Below are 15,275 nucleotides of genomic sequence, written 5' to 3'. Positions count from 1 at the left end.
ACGCGCGGTGCGTCCGATCTTTTTGCGAATCTGGTTTCTACGATGGGCGAATGCTCCTTACGAAGGACTGGCCCCCTGTCTCGATCAAGATCGACTTGCAGCAGGTACATCCCACTTGGCAGGGACGAATCCTGTTTCTGAGAAGGCGCTGTCTTGCTCCTCCGCGCCCGTCTCCACCGAGGCGAGTCGAGCAGGTGGCGTTCTTCTCAACGTTGCCGAATGTCATGAAAGTCAAAACCATCTCCTTGTGTGTGTGCGCGTGGTCCCTGGCTTAGCGATCGTCCTTGAGCATGGATGCCCACTGTCGCGAGTTGACCTTGAACTTCCTTCGTAGCAATCTCCGCCGACGTGGTACGAGGTTTCGGCAGCAGTGTGACCCTACAGGCCTCGTCGTAGCCTCAGATATGCCCACACACGTCACAGGCAGTGCGCGTAGAAGCATTGTCCGGAAAGGTATTGTACATAGGTAGGATTGCATGTTTCTGATGATCGCAGCGTCACACACGCCTTCAGCGTTTCGCTTGCGAAGCAGCCTCTCTCCTTGTCGCGTCTTCGAGCAGCTGTGTATCGACGGCGGCGGCAGGGATGTGAACGTATCGGACGACGGAGCCGCGGATGAATGCCGACTTGACCGCCATCATATGAGGGTGTTTGGCTTCATCGAGGACGCGGATGTTGTCAATCTTGAAGTTCAGGAACCTGTGGAATGGACGATCGAGCGTGAAAGGGGTCCATCGTAGTAGAGTCGACGGCGATCGGATGGGCGGACGGTGCGAGGGTCGGATGGGTGGGATACGATTCAGGAGGCGAGCTTGATTGTCATGGTCAGCACAATTGGTCCTAGGCAGCTCGGTACGCTAGCTCTGCGGAGGTGTTGTCACTCACTGGTCGACACTCTTGAGTGTGCCTTGGATGGCAAGATCGTTCTTGAGCTCGATGGTCACCTGTTGCCCAGTGAGGGTCTTGAATGCCGAGAAGATGAGCTGTCATCATCCAAGTTGAAAGAGAACAACGCATCGGAGATGGTCAGTCTACTGTGCCTATGAGCGCCGAGCGTCAACTGCGGCGTATGCATAGCTTGTGCTTACCATCTTGACGGTCTCGTGCTGATGTGTGCGGGTATGTGACAGGAGAGATGGTGACTTCGAATCGTGAACGGCGCAGATGCACAGCAAGCTCCACTCAGCTCACGTGATTTGACCCAAATTGGCTAGGCCCAGGCTCAGTCTTCGCCAATTTGGACCCTAATTTCTTCTTGCGCACACTCCAATCTTGACTCGACTTCGCCTGACAACCACCATCATCCAGAACCACAAGATGTCGACCGAGCAGATCACGCAAGGTGTCGCCGACGCCTCTCTTGTGGTCGCTGAAGCTACCGAGCAGGTAGTGACTCCTTGGTCTGTGACCGGCGCTACTGTGGACGGTCAGCAGGTCGCCATCGACTACGACAAGCTCGTCAAGGAGTTCGGCACCCGCAAGATTGATCAAGAGCTGCTCGCACGCTTCGAGAAGCTGACCGGCTGGAAGCCGCATCCCCTTCTGCGACGCGGCAGCTTCTTCTCGCATCGTGAGCTCGACAAGATCCTCGATCGATACGAGCAGGGGAAGCCATTCTACCTCTACACCGGACGAGGACCAAGTTCCGACTCGATGCACTTGGGGCACTTGATCCCCTTCCTCTTCACAAAATGGCTCCAGGATGTCTTCGACTGCCCATTGGTCATTCAGCTCACCGACGACGAAAAATTCCTCTTCAAGCCTGCGCTTAAGATCGAGCAGGTCAAGGACTTTGCCTTCAAGAATGCGCGTGACATCATCGCGTGTGGCTTCAAGCTTGAAAAGACGTTCATCTTCTCCAACCTCGACTACGTCGGCGGTGCCTTTTACGCCAACATCGTCCGCATCTCGCGCATGATCACCATCAACCAGTCCAAAGGTACCTTCGGCTTCAACGACAGCGACAGCGTCGGCAAGGCGCACTTCGTCTCGATCCAGGCTGCACCATCGTTCTCCAACTCGTTCCCACAGATCTTTGGCGAGAAGCACGACATCCCGTCCTTGATCCCATGCGCCATCGACCAGGACCCATACTTCCGTCAGACACGAGACGTTGCATCGCGCCTCAAATACCCCAAGCCATGCTTGATCCACTCGAAGTTCTTCCCGGCATTGCAAGGCAGTCAGACCAAGATGAGCGCATCTAGCGAGACCAGCAGCATCTTCATGCAAGACACGCCCAATCAGATCAAGAACAAGATCAACAAGCACGCCTTTTCGGGAGGGCAGGAGACGGCGGAGGAGCAGCGCAGATTGGGAGGCAACCCGGATGTCGATGTGGCATACCAGTACCTCACCTTCTTCCTGGACGACGACGCAGAGATCGAGCAGATCGCCAAGGACTACCGCTCGGGTGCGCTGTTGACGGGAGAGCTCAAGAAGAAGTGCATAACCGTGCTGCAGAAGGTGGTCAGCAACTTCCAGGAAAACAAAGCCAAGGTGTCGGACGATCTGGTTCGCGAGTTCATGAACAAGGACAGGAAGATCGACCCCACCATGCCGGCGGCAGGATCGACGGCGAGCAAGCAGGAGGAGCTTTCGAAGGAGACAGTGGTGGCTTCGACCGCGGCATGAAGGACAATGGTACAGATGTAGTTTTTGAGAGCAGTGCTGCACGTCAATGCGACGTTGATACCATTGCAGTAGGCCGTGCTCGAGGACTTTTGTCACGGGTTCCGATCAGCTCGCCCGATTCAGACTCAAGACATGATCTCGGGGAGGCCATGTCCTTGCGTGAAAGTTGAGCAGTGCCAGGCTAGTATGGTGCTCAAAAGTCCGACTCGAAAGAGGGTCGCGGAAGTGTCACAGAATCGACTGAGGACATTTCTGTTTAAGTGTGAGACCGACGCTTTACACATTTGTGACCTAGTCCTCGGCCTGCTTCTTCTCTGGCGAGAGGCGCGCCTGGGAAGTGGATCGCCGTCGTTACCGCGCTTCTCACCCTCTCTGCACTTCGAGCTCGGATGTGCGTCCGGTTCACCGGTGCATAGCATGCGTCTCGTTTGGATTCTTCCGACTGCGCGGAGGCCGAGTCTCCACAGTGCACGAGCCAAGCCAAGAATGCTGCGTGGGCGTCACTGACAGCGCTCTGGCTCGGGAGGTGATCACTCAGAAGCCGCGGCGGCTGGTCCATGATCGTGTGGCGTCCTCATTGCCATGCAACAGTTGCACATGTCTCACTGTGCATCTGACAAACTTGGGCCGTGCGAAGCTTCGGCAGCGACCGGGAGCAATGGGTTCGTCAAGTCGATCCCACGGCGAGATGAGGTCTTCAAATATCCATCTGATGTCGTTGCGAAGAGTGGTGAACAGCTTGGAAAATGGGCGTTGTCGATTGGATCCGAGATAAGAGATACGGATCAGCGGAGCGCGAAAACAAAAAGGCAGGAGCAGCGGGTCCCACCAGGGCCAAGCGAGATCATCGACGAGGGGGGCCTGCTTTCTGGCTCTCGCACGGCCTTTTGGTCCAAGCCTTGCCGTCAGGCTGCAGCGTGGTGACCTTCTTAAGCGAGCATGCAAAGGAGAGAGGGAGAAAGCGCAGGGCTCAAACGCTCGCAGCCAAGGAGAGAAGCTCTATTTCGAGACGCACCAGAATCTTGTGAAAATCCTCGTCTCCACTGTCTGCTGTGGTGAGTCAAGTCGGGCACGCGACAGTGGGTCTTGCAGTGGACCGTTCAAGGCATGCTCGAGCACAATGCGAACGGTCATCTGGAGGTGCACTGACTTGCGGTACAATACAAACAATCAACGCCACAAGTCGCAGGCATGGACGTCCTGAAGAGGTCGTGTGGCTGCGCTATTCAAGAGGGCTTTCTGGTTGCAGGAAAAGGAAAGTTGCATGCATACACTCTGCAGCAGGTGAGACATGACCCACCGGACTGCAGCGACTCATCAGAAAGCACAGGCAGCTGACCCCCGGGGCCCAGACCAAATGGACAGAGGCTTTCTGTCGTCGGTCATTTGTAATTGCCGATCTAGCGCCGTTGCCAGTGTGACGAGGATGTTCAATCTGTGGCTGTCGGAAGAACAAGACAAGGGCGTGAGAGTTTGTGTGCGTGCGAGTGTGTTTGCTAGGAATTGGTAGAAGGGCGGCCAAGATTGAAATTGGGCGCCAGAAAGTGCGTGTGTCACGCTCGGTTCTTTTTCGGGTCTTGAATGCATGAAAAATTAAGCAGCAACAGGCCATGGCCGCTCGGATATCTCGCTTTTCAAGCACAGCAACTACACACACACACGACTCGGTCAGGCAAGCAGCACCAGCAGCAACAGGACTAGGAGGAGGATCGACGCAGCGGGCTGCAGTCGTATTGCAGTTTCATATCATCCTCAGCCCGTTCGGGCCAAAATCAACATCACGGTCCGGTCAGCTGGTCTTCTTTGATGCATGCTGCTGCACCTCGCTCGACCGAGCGGTCACCTTTGGACAACCATCCACCTCGAGCGTTTCATCTCCTGCCCTAGTTTCCGTTAACGTCATTGTGTCGTGTGGAAGGTCTTGTGAAATGTAGGGTCGAGACAATGGCACCACCACGCGATCAAGGAGGGAGGGATGGCGGTCGACGGGTTTTGCAGTGAAAGAAAGCCAGGCTGGTCTCGACCAGGGAGCAGCGGCTTGGAGACTGGTGGACGTCCGTCCGTTCTGTCCGAAAATGTTTCACACTCGCCTGAGGCCGCACTGATCAAGATCTGTGTTGCTTTTGCTGATTGTCGAGCGGAGACCCACAGACCCACACAAGCTTCATGCCTCACTGCGCGTCACTCTCATCTTTTTCCCTTTTTCTGTAAAACCCTGTCTCTGATTCGGCTCGTTTCGACTCGCCGTCCGCATCACCGGCCTAACTCTTTGGCTGCTCTCCCGCCCTCTCTCCCTCTCTCGCTCCTGTGAGTGAGTTGACAGTTGAAATCACCGACAGACAGCGAGCCCTATCTTGGCTACAGCTATCTCGTCCATCAGTTCGACTGTTGCTCGCTTGCCGGTCACTCTCTGAGCCGCTGTACACTACTGCTTGCGCTTGGATCTCGTGTCCTCGTCCGCTTGGCCTTTCTTTTTGTTGCTGCAGGTCAACGGCTGTAGTCTGTTCCGCTCGATTCCGGGTCATCGATTTGGATTCAACACCCTCTCCGCCCACTTGGCCTCGGTCGGCTTACTGTGTGCCTCTCCCTCACGACCCGACCTCCTCCTCCTCCTCACCTCACCTTCCAACACCACACCTATTCCCTTACACACCTCGTCGTCATCGCCAACAGCATTGTCGATACCCCATCACAGTACCATCAGATCGGCATCGCACCCGCTCTCTTAATCACCATCGATCTCTAGCTTGTACGCATCAGTCAGGTCACCCACCGCCAAGACCGACTTCAGATCTCGATACGATTCACTGCAGCTGTACAACAGACAGCCTTCCCATCTTCATCACCACAGCCCTTCCCGCGCGCCCATTGGCTGTCGAACTCGACGTCTGATACCAGCAGCCAGACCTGCATACCCGGATCCCTCCCGTTTCGATAATCGTCCGCGTCGTCTATCTGGCGCGTCCCTCTTCACGACTGCATCACTCGCGGTCGCGCATTCTCCAAGCACTCTCTCTGGAAGCCTCGCAGTTCTGCGCAGAAGCTGTGCAGACCCACCCGAAGTCTAGCCACTGTCAACAACGACGATCTCCGCAGTAAGCTCGGCGGAAGCTTGTTTGATCTGCGCAATCAATCTCGGCCAACGGGACGTCAATTGCAAAGAAGCACCTTTGTGCCGCGCACTGGGCTTGCTACGCTACGCTCTTATTCCTCGAGGCCAACTGAGCCGATCCTTCGGACCGTTCGAATGCAGATCAGCTTCAAGCGGTCTGTAGAAACATACTCGAAGAGCTAGATTCTGATCATCTGACAGCCAGTCTGCTTTCAGCAAGCCAGCATGACGTCTGCAGGGTAAGTGTTTGATTTCCCTCTCTCCTCCTCCCATGGCTTTGTTTCCGCCCCTTTGCAGTGTCGCGCGACTCCCGACGCCGGACGCTCCTGTCTCTTGCCCGCCTTCATCAGCCGGCATGTGGCTTGCGTCGGAAGGCGTCCGATGGGGAGGTTGAGTCAGACTGCTGCCAGTTTCGCGCTGCGGATTTGTCAGTTGAGCCGCGGAAATGAAGGCGCATCGGCCTTCTCTCCGAAGCTGCTCTGCTGCGAGCTTGGAGCTGGGCAGAGGAGAGCGCAGGCAGTGTCGGTGCTTGGACGAATCCGAGTTGAGCTTATTGTAAGCCTCGCTCGATTCTTGGCGCACCGCCACTACGCACGCGTTCTTTGGCTGCGCACCGAGTTCATCTCAAGGGCGTCCGTCACGAGGCCCACAAAGTCTATTGGCTCGAGTACTTTCGCTTTCAACCGTCGGGCGTGCAGCGCAAGCTAGCAGTGGGTCGCGGCCTCTTGCCACCATATTGCATCCTTTTCGCCGCGCTCTTTGCAGAATAGCACGCTGACGTCTCTCATCCCGACCTTTGATATCCATTTCATTCTTCGACCACCACACCTTGCATCCTCACGTTGCCCATTTGCCTCGCATTTCAGCCCCAGCACCCACGACGACAAGAGCTTTAGCAACGTCATCACCTCCACGTGCACCCCCGGCCCATCGCCCGTCAACACACCAGGCGCCCTCTCCGCATTGCCTGTCCCAATGGCAGGCGGCCCACATCACCACACACCAGGGATGCCTTCCAACTCGATCTCGATAGCTGGTGCCTCGCAAGATCAGAGCACTCCAGGCAGTTTCGGTCCCTCGTCCGTCAACGCGTCCTCGGACATGGGCTCCGTCATGACCGAAGACGAAGAGGATTTGGAAGATTACGGTAAGGGTGGCTACCATCCCGTTCACGTCGGAGATACCTTCTCAGACGGTCGATATCTCATCGTCCGCAAGCTCGGATGGGGTCACTTCTCGACGGTCTGGCTCGCAAAAGACAACAAGATGAAGAGGCACGTTGCTTTGAAAGTAGTCAAGAGCGCACCTCACTACACAGAGACCGCATTGGACGAGATCAAGTTGCTCCAGCGTCTCGTCTCGGCCAACCCCAACCACCCCGGCAGGAGACATTGCGTCTCGCTTCTCGACCACTTCCGTCACAAAGGCCCCAACGGCTCGCATGTTTGCATGGTCTTCGAGGTGCTCGGCGAGAACCTGCTCGGCCTCATCAAGCGGTATCAGCACCGCGGTGTGCCGCCACACATTGTCAAGCAGATTGCCAAGCAGGTGCTTCTTGGACTCGATTACATGCACCAGGAGTGCGGCATCATTCATACCGACCTTAAGCCCGAAAATGTGCTCATTTGCATCGAGGACGTCGAGGCGGTGGTCGAGGCCGAGTTGCGCTCCAACCCGGCGGCAGTCCCCACCAAGTTGGTCGGTGTGCCACCGAGTCAAGGCCGAGGCGGGACGCAAACACCGAAACGAGACGGCATCTTCATCACGGGCTCTCAGCCGTTGCCAAGTCCCAGCAGCAGTCTCGGTTCGAGTCCTATGTTTGACAAGTGGGCGTTTGGCATGTCCAAGATCGACAAGCCGAGCGTCAGCGACAGCGAGAACGGCTTCCGCAGCGGCGCCAGCAGCGAGGCGGCGGGGTCCAAGGGTGGATCGCTGGCCAACAGCAAGGAGAGGGAACAGTCGACCGAGATGATCGGCCACGGCATCGCGCAGCTCAGCACACAAGGGTCGAGCAGCTTGCCTGCCGACTCGTTCGGAAGCCGAATGTCGACTGGCGCGCCACAGCAGAAGGGTCCATCGCTGCTTTCGCTCGGTGCGCCCCGCGTGCCGCAGGTATCGGAATCGTCGACACTGGCACCGCAGCCCGAAGAGGCCGCAGAGCCAACAGACTCGCCCTCGCCCATGTCGATGGACTCGCCCAGTCCGACCGACAAGCCAGACTCGACGCTCATGGACCAGGACATGCACCCACCCGCACCGGCAGCAGGCGATCCCAACACGCTCCCGCCCCCCCCGCCGTACGACCCGAGCTCGCTGGAGCGCATCACAGTCAAGATCGCCGATCTCGGCAACGCGTGTTGGGTCGACCACCACTTTACCAACGACATCCAGACACGCCAGTATCGATGTCCCGAAGTCATCCTGGGCGCCAAGTGGGGTCCGAGCGCCGATATGTGGTCGGCGAGCTGCATGTTCTTCGAGCTGTTGACGGGCGACTACCTTTTCGACCCTGCGGCAGGTACCAAGTACAACAAAGACGACGACCACGTGGCACAGATCATCGAGCTCCTGGGCGACTTCCCCAAGAGCCTTGCGTTCGCCGGCAAGTACAGCGCAGACATCTTCAACCGCCGGGGTGAGCTGCGACACATTCACAAGCTGCGCTTCTGGCCGCTGATCTCGGTGCTGCAGGAGAAGTATCTGATGCCGTATGCCGAGGCAAACGAGCTGCAGAGCTTCTTGATGCCCATGATGCGATTGCACCCGGAGAAGCGAGCGGGTGCGCGGGAGTTGTTGGAGCACACGTGGCTGGAAGGGATTGTGGTGCAGGGCGAGATCGAGCAGGCGATGCGACAGGCGGGAATTGATGTTGAGGCTTTGACTGCCGGTAGTCCGAGTGGTCGCACCTTGCCGCCCGGGTTGACGCCGAGCGAGGCGGATGCGCTGAAGCCTGTGGGGTCGGTGTCGAGCAGCCCTGCAACGATGACGTTGAACATGCAGGGGCTGGAGGATGCCAAGCGGCGGGCGGCGCAGCATCAGGCGGAAAACGGCGGTTCGACGCATACCAGCGCGGCATCGTCCGCTCTGCCTACACCGTCCCACACCAGCACCAGGGACCCCGTGTCGGCGCTGCAGGCGGACAACCTGGAACGGTCGAGCTCAGCGGATGCGGCAGGCGAATCGCACATGACCGTCAAAGGCGGTGGTGACGATAGCGGCATCCGTCAGGTCTCGACGCCCAAGCTGTCCGCTCAACAGCAGCAAGGCGGCAACTCGAGCAATCGTGGGGCTGGCAGCCCCTCCCCGCAAGGCCTGCCCCGACCCGTGGCAACCACCGTGCAGTAGAGATCCAGCAAGTCCACCCCACATTTTCTGTTTCGTCCTTGTTGTTTTCTTGTCAAAGAACTTTTCCTGATCTTCGGTGTGTTTGTGTGATTCGAGGAGGGCGAGCGTGGACTGCATTTGTGTAAGGAGGAAGATAGATCCGCTCTGAAAGGTGAAACGGGTGCACGGCCGGACGAGATGACAATCACAGCGGCGCCATCACATGCAGGGGGCGAGAGATCGGGCGCTGCCAAGATCACGCCTCGATTCCGACCTGCACTCATTGACACGTCTTGCTCATAACACGCCGAGGCTCGTGATGGGCTGTACATTTTTGGAGATTGCGAGAAAGTGCTACTTCATGAGGGCAGTGGTCTAGGGCTTGATGTACTTGGAGAGCATGAGGAGTGCGCCTAACAAGAAGACCAATGCGTGGAAGGCAGGGTGATTGACTGGGCACGCCATGGTGGCAGCTCTGTGTGCGTTGGGTCCGAATTCGGATGTCGCAGGGCCGAGTTGGACCGGTCAGATGGGAGGAGCTTGAAAGCGATATAGAGGTGAGAAGTCAGCGCGAAGAGGGTGCTGCCGTTGCAAACGGTTGTTGCTTGAGGAGAGATTCGGGTGTTGCACTCGTGGAAGCGCCATCTCACTCGCGCTCGAAAGCTTATTTGGTTCTTTGCCTTATATGATGTGGCTTGAAGCTGTTTGATGCATCCTGCGCCCCGCGCGGAGCCGCTTGAGTGGCAAAGGCGATTACCAATGGCGAGTGACCCGAACAAAGCGAGGAAGCTGATTCGCTAGACCAAGCCCACCGAGCCGGTGAAGGCGATGGCGCAACGAGCTCCGTACAAGCCTAGCCGAACACAGTCATCTTCCGTACAAGTTGCGTGCGCGCTAACCGGAACAACTCCGACGTTGACTTCTACCGAAGTATCGCGTCCGAGTCTGAGCCATCTGTGACCGAGCGGGGTCGTGTACCGTGGTATCGTGAAATGTCCAGCAGCGCAGGGTGCTTTGAATCTTCGTGACAGACTTTTTTCGCGGTTGGAGCCGGCGGGGGCGGCAAATTGTCTCACGCCACCGCGGACCGGGAATTGTAAATAGCGTTTTTGAAGTGCGTCTTTTGCCGAGGTAGCCGCCCCTAGTCCGCCTTCCGCCACCTTGCCGCTCTCGCACGCGATCGTCGACACGCGTAGTCGTGCCCCCCACGCCCATGACTCACAGTCACTTGGATGGCGTTATTCCATGCATAGGTGGTCAATATACGACAGGCCCGCAGGCACCTCAAACATGAAGATCCGTTTCATCCGAGCAGGACCCTCAACTGGACCCTCATCTGAAGCACCTCCAAGATCAACGCCACCACCTTGACCACTTCAAATCTTTGCTCTCTGATTGGACCGTTCTGCAGCCACCTTCAGCGACGACGACGCCATCACCCCATCCAACTCACATTTTGCCTCTCGGAGTGACACGTTCTGCAGCTCCTCCCGTCAGAGACGACGCCATCACCCCATTCACTTCAAATCTTTCGTCTCTGGTTGGTCTGTTCAGCCGAGGCGTACCAGAAACGTTCTAAAGAAGCGCCCCTCCGTTTCATTCGCCGGTTCGACAGGTCGGCGTTTGAGTGAGATCGCACTACTCGACGCAGCTGTCAGGACCCTTCGGACCCCCGAGTCGCCATCTTCTCATCCAGCTACATTCGTGCTACTGTACCTTCCTTCTCGCTAATCCCAACAAGACTGAGAATGCGTCTCATCCGAGCTCGCTTGAATATGGTGTCATCCCGAGGTACGAGACTGTGTGGTCGTCGTGCTGCGTTCCGGATGTGATGCAAGCCAAGATCTTAGCACGTTGATGGGAGCAGCAGTACTCGGAGGTGCTTAAACCACTTCGAATGGCTCTCAAGCAAGCAGCACGTACGGTCCAAACATCTTACCCGAAGAACCGGAGGGCAAAAAGGTATATATTTGTCCTCCCACTGCTGCAAACTCCTTCTTTCGAATCACATCCCCTCCTCTTCCTTTCCCAACGCTACTAGCCTTCAAGATGAAGCTCTTGACGCTCATCCCTGCTCTGTCGGTCTTGCTCACCGGGGCGGCTGCCTTCCCTTCCTATGCCGACCTGAGCAAAGTCGACTACTCTGCTTTCCTCGAAAAGGCCGCCCAGATCAAGGGAGGCAAGGAGCTCATCAAGCGAGCCACCAACGACAGCAACGCTACTGGCTTCGAGCAACGAACCTTCCACGCTCTCATTGATCCCGCCAGCTTCAAGTTCGATGCCAAAGCGCAGTACATCGACCTGACTTCGGACGAGCACAAGTTCATCCCTCCGGGACCCAACGATATCCGCGGTCCCTGTCCTGGTCTCAACCTGCTGGCCAACCATGGTTACCTCAACCGCAACGGTGTGACCAACCTGGCCCAGGGAATCGATGCCATCGGCAAAGTGTTCGGTGTTGAAGCCGACCTTGGCCTCGCCCTGAACGCCTATGCTGTGGTGTTCAACGGCAACATCCTCGATCTCACCTGGTCGATCGGTGGTCCCTACCAGTCTCAAGGCCTTGGCAAGGTGACGGACATCCTCCTCGGTCCTCCCGGCGGTATCAACGCCCACAACATCTATGAGGGAGACGCCTCCATCGTTCGTCAGGACTACTACCAGCCCGGTGCCAACCACGACAATGTCCAGGTGCACCTGCCTTACTTCCAGGACCTGCTCGATCTGGGCAACAACGACCAGACCGAGGACAAGGACGTCTACACGGCCGAGCTGATGCTGCAGCACAAGTCGAACCGCTGGCACCAGTCGGTGGCGGTCAACCCGCTGTTCTTCAACTCGGCCTTCGGTGGTCTTGTGGTGACGACGGCTGCTGAGCGCTTCGTTGCTGAATTTGCTGCCAACAACACGGCCGATGCCAACGGCTACAACCGTCTCTACCTGGACGAGAAGAACCTGCTTGCCTTCTTCTCCGTCGAGCGAACCGATTCGGGCCTCAAGTACACGCCTGGTCACGAGCACCTGATTCCTGGTTGGACGCGTCGACCTCTGGCGGCCACGTTCGGTCTCGACGATATTGTTCTCACCCTTCTCCACGCCGCCGCTATCGACCCGTCCCTGCTCAGCGTCGGAGGTAACGCCGGTCAGGTCAACACCTTCACCGGTGTCGATGTCGGCAACCTCACCGGTGGCGTGTACAACTTCGAGACCCTCTCCAAGGACCCCCAGGCGCTTGCCTGCTACCTGTACCAGATCGGCATCGAACAGCTCGTACCGACCCAGATCAACCTGCTCTACAAGGTCGCTGGTACCGCGCTCGACTTTGTCGCCAAGAACCTCAAGGGACCCTGGCAACGACTCGCCACCGCCGGCAACAACCCTTGCAACAGCTTCAACTCGAACATCGCCGCAGCATACAACCAGTACCCGGGTGCCAAGATCGAGACGACCAACGGTGGAAGTGGCATCCTGCCCAAGGTGCTTGGTGGCCTCGGGCTCAGGAAGCGCCGTGTCGGTGCGTTCAAGTAATGTCGGTCACCCGACCCACTATAGCGATCGATTCAACTCGAACTCGCTTTTCCCAACAATGGATGCTTCGGATGTAGGCCTTGTGTCGCAGACGATACAAGCCCGTCGGCATGCTACATAGGATGTAACGCATACACAGGCGATGCAGCTCAATGTTCTTGCACACATGAAATGAACAAGGCCGATGAACCCTGTCGAGAACTGGACGTGATCAAGCCTAATCTTGCGTGATCGGTGCTTCCCAGAATATCATCTGAGAAGTGCACATCTCTCCCGATTCACGTCCTCCTAACTCGCACAGACTAGTGTGGGACATGCGAAGTGGCATGATAAATTGACCGTACTAATACAACAAACAGGCATCACGAGAATAGATGCCGTACCATAACATGAGACCAAAGAGTGGAGCGATAACTAGTAGTCGTTGACGAGTGGCATCGAGGAGGCGTTTTCGAAGGTCCAGCCTGCCGCAAAATCGTGTTCTGCTTCCAACCTGCCGCGGCTTGCCTTGCCTGAGAAGTCCTCGCTGGATCGCTTGCGGGCCTCTCGGCTGGGGACAAAGTGGGGTGGCGGACGAAGAATTGTGCCTCTGGATGCGGCGCGCGAGGAGGAGCGGGGGAGGGTTGCGGAGCGATACGGCGTTTTGGCAGCGGGCGCAAAGGGGGACGTGGTGAGGTCGTGAATGATCGAGCTGTACGAGCCGCTGCTGTGCCGCCTCGAGTCGTCGACGACGAGCGTGGAGGTGGCGCGGTGTGCGCGCGACAGCTCGAGCGCCGGCTTGCTCCGTGGCACCGGCAACGATTGTGATCGCGAGCTCGATGCTGACGACGATGCCGCTGGTGATGACGACGGAAGAGTGCCTAGCGATACCCAGCTGGAGGTGGTGGGTTTGTTGCCGGCGTCGAGGTCGGAGAGCTTCGCGCTGAGCTTGTCGGCCTGCAGCGAGGGGCTGGCGTCCAGATCCATCGGCGGAGACATGAGACCAGGTGAGGTGCAGCTACTCTCGACTTCGTCGTCGGAAGAATCCGCCTCGGTGCGCGACCAGAGCGAGCTCGCATCATCTTCGGTCAGGTCAGACCCAACAGAGAGCGAGGGACTGGCCGGACTTGCAACGTCCTCCTCCTCGTCGTCCGTTGAAGCCTCGACATCGTCCGATACGGGTGGGAGGGTCGTCTTCTCAATCCTAGCCGGCGCCGGCTCGTCCAGCCTCACCTTGGCCTCGACTGCATCATCCGACGTTGAGGATGGAGACGAAGATTGAGGTGTCTGCGTGTAGTACTCCTCGAAGCGATAGCCTGCGGGACCCCGGCGTCGGCGCCCGATGGGTCGCCCTTGCTTGTTGTAGATCTGGTGCACAGGGTAGGCGTAGGTGCCGTTCCAGTAGAGCCCGTGCTCGTCCCAGCCGAGCTCTTCGGTCTTTACTGGTACGAAGAGGACTGACTTTTCGTACTGCTGTTCCGGAAGGGAGATGCTGTACTGTGGGGCAGTGTCGGGAGGTGTGATGAGGATCGTTGGGATGACGGGCTTGGGCAAGGAGGCGGTGATGGTGCTCAGCACTGGCTTGGTCATAGGAAGCGGCTGCGAGGGCATCGCGACAGCTGCTGCGGACGCCATGATGTCGGAATGATAGCTTGGCTGAATAGACAAGGTGCGAGGGTGGTAGGGCAAGGAAGCCCTGCTACAGCAGATTGGGTGCGACGAGATACAACGTCGACCTTGGATCTGCGGCTTTTTATGCTGATGGCATACGATCCGGTGCTGTGATGCGGGTGCTGGACAGTAGAGCTCGGTTCGCCGTGGTGTGCTATCGAGGTCGAAAGGTGAAGAACGGGACCCCTGCAGATGATGTGAAGATAGGAGCCGTATAGAGCTCGAAGATGAAGAGGAGCACAAAGGGTATCGATATGAAGTCGGCGGATAGACAGAAAGGGCGCGACGGGAGAGAGACACGAGATGAAAGTTGCGGTAAAGATTGCAGAAGGAGCAGGCAAGGCAAGTGAACCGTGGGTTGCGGATGCGTTGTCAAGGTAGGTTGATACAGAGGTGTTGTTGAGAGGTTGTTGCGATGGTAGGAGAGGTATCGTAGGATGGGCGGAAGAGAAGTTTGAGTAGGAAGAACGATGAAGGGGACGCCACTGCTGGAGGAAGGAGGGCTATCGGTATTATAGTGTGGTGGGGATGCTGCATGCGAGGGCGTGCAGGAGGATGATGGGCGGCTGTCTAAGCCGTACAATGCGCTGCTTCTGACAGGGTGCAGTGACAACGCTGTGCAACCTGAGCTTAAGGCAGGAGGGGAGGGTGCGGTGTACCGCAGGAGAGGACAGGCGAGGTAGCGATGATCCCGGCACTATCCAACAGGGAGCACCCTGGTTGCTCTGGCTTTGCATTGCATTGCAGCAGGAACCGCCTGCCCTCCTCACACATGCTCAAGCTCAGGCGGACCCTCAAAATCCGCCATTGCTCGGGAGCAGCCTTGCATGGCAGCGTCGACGCTATTGTGTGCGCTACTCTGCGCTACTGTAAGGCTAGTTGACATCGAATGGCAGCCTATTCATCAGTTAGCGGATCGGTCTCGTGCACCCATCGGATTCGCCAGCGGGATCCGCTTGATGACGAGCGTCGAAATGGGTCGTGATGATGGCCTCATTGGCATGGACGCACGCGAGCAGGCCATCGG

General features: G+C 57.5%; 5 protein-coding genes across 5 annotated transcripts; 3 read left to right on the top strand and 2 right to left on the bottom strand.

Moving 5' to 3' along the window:
- Window positions 1-509: 509 nt before the first annotated feature.
- On the bottom strand, window positions 510-1,091 carry PSEUBRA_002426 (Ribonucleoprotein LSM domain protein; the record flags this gene model as incomplete). The annotated part of the gene is made up of 3 exons (XM_016435580.1): window positions 510-699; window positions 886-983; window positions 1,089-1,091. The coding sequence occupies 3 exons, from the start codon at window positions 1,089-1,091 to the stop codon at window positions 510-512; spliced, it is 291 nt and encodes a 96-aa protein (XP_016293020.1).
- Window positions 1,092-1,317: 226 nt separating this feature from the next.
- PSEUBRA_002425 (Aminoacyl-tRNA synthetase, class Ic) lies at window positions 1,318-2,634 on the top strand (the record flags this gene model as incomplete). Its single annotated transcript, XM_016435587.1, has 1 exon — window positions 1,318-2,634. One exon carries the CDS (start codon window positions 1,318-1,320, stop codon window positions 2,632-2,634), a length of 1,317 nt encoding a protein of 438 aa, XP_016293019.1.
- Window positions 2,635-5,971: 3,337 nt separating this feature from the next.
- On the top strand, window positions 5,972-9,091 carry PSEUBRA_002424 (Protein kinase domain protein; the record flags this gene model as incomplete). Its single annotated transcript, XM_059464848.1, has 2 exons — window positions 5,972-5,985; window positions 6,613-9,091. 2 exons carry the CDS (start codon window positions 5,972-5,974, stop codon window positions 9,089-9,091), a joined length of 2,493 nt encoding a protein of 830 aa, XP_059320738.1.
- Window positions 9,092-11,119: 2,028 nt separating this feature from the next.
- PSEUBRA_002423 (Chloroperoxidase) lies at window positions 11,120-12,598 on the top strand (the record flags this gene model as incomplete). The annotated part of the gene is made up of 1 exon (XM_016435583.1): window positions 11,120-12,598. The coding sequence occupies one exon, from the start codon at window positions 11,120-11,122 to the stop codon at window positions 12,596-12,598; it is 1,479 nt and encodes a 492-aa protein (XP_016293017.1).
- A 414-nt stretch (window positions 12,599-13,012) lies between these two features.
- PSEUBRA_002422 (uncharacterized protein) lies at window positions 13,013-14,212 on the bottom strand (the record flags this gene model as incomplete). The annotated part of the gene is made up of 1 exon (XM_016435570.1): window positions 13,013-14,212. The coding sequence occupies one exon, from the start codon at window positions 14,210-14,212 to the stop codon at window positions 13,013-13,015; it is 1,200 nt and encodes a 399-aa protein (XP_016293016.1).
- Window positions 14,213-15,275: the final 1,063 nt, after the last annotated feature.

This window comes from Kalmanozyma brasiliensis, assembly GCF_000497045.1.
Source record: "Kalmanozyma brasiliensis GHG001 unplaced genomic scaffold PSEUBRA_SCAF19, whole genome shotgun sequence".
Lineage (NCBI taxonomy): Eukaryota > Fungi > Basidiomycota > Ustilaginomycetes > Ustilaginales > Kalmanozyma > Kalmanozyma brasiliensis.
Note: the sequence above shows the minus strand (reverse complement) of the source record. Positions and strands in the feature narration are given on the sequence as shown.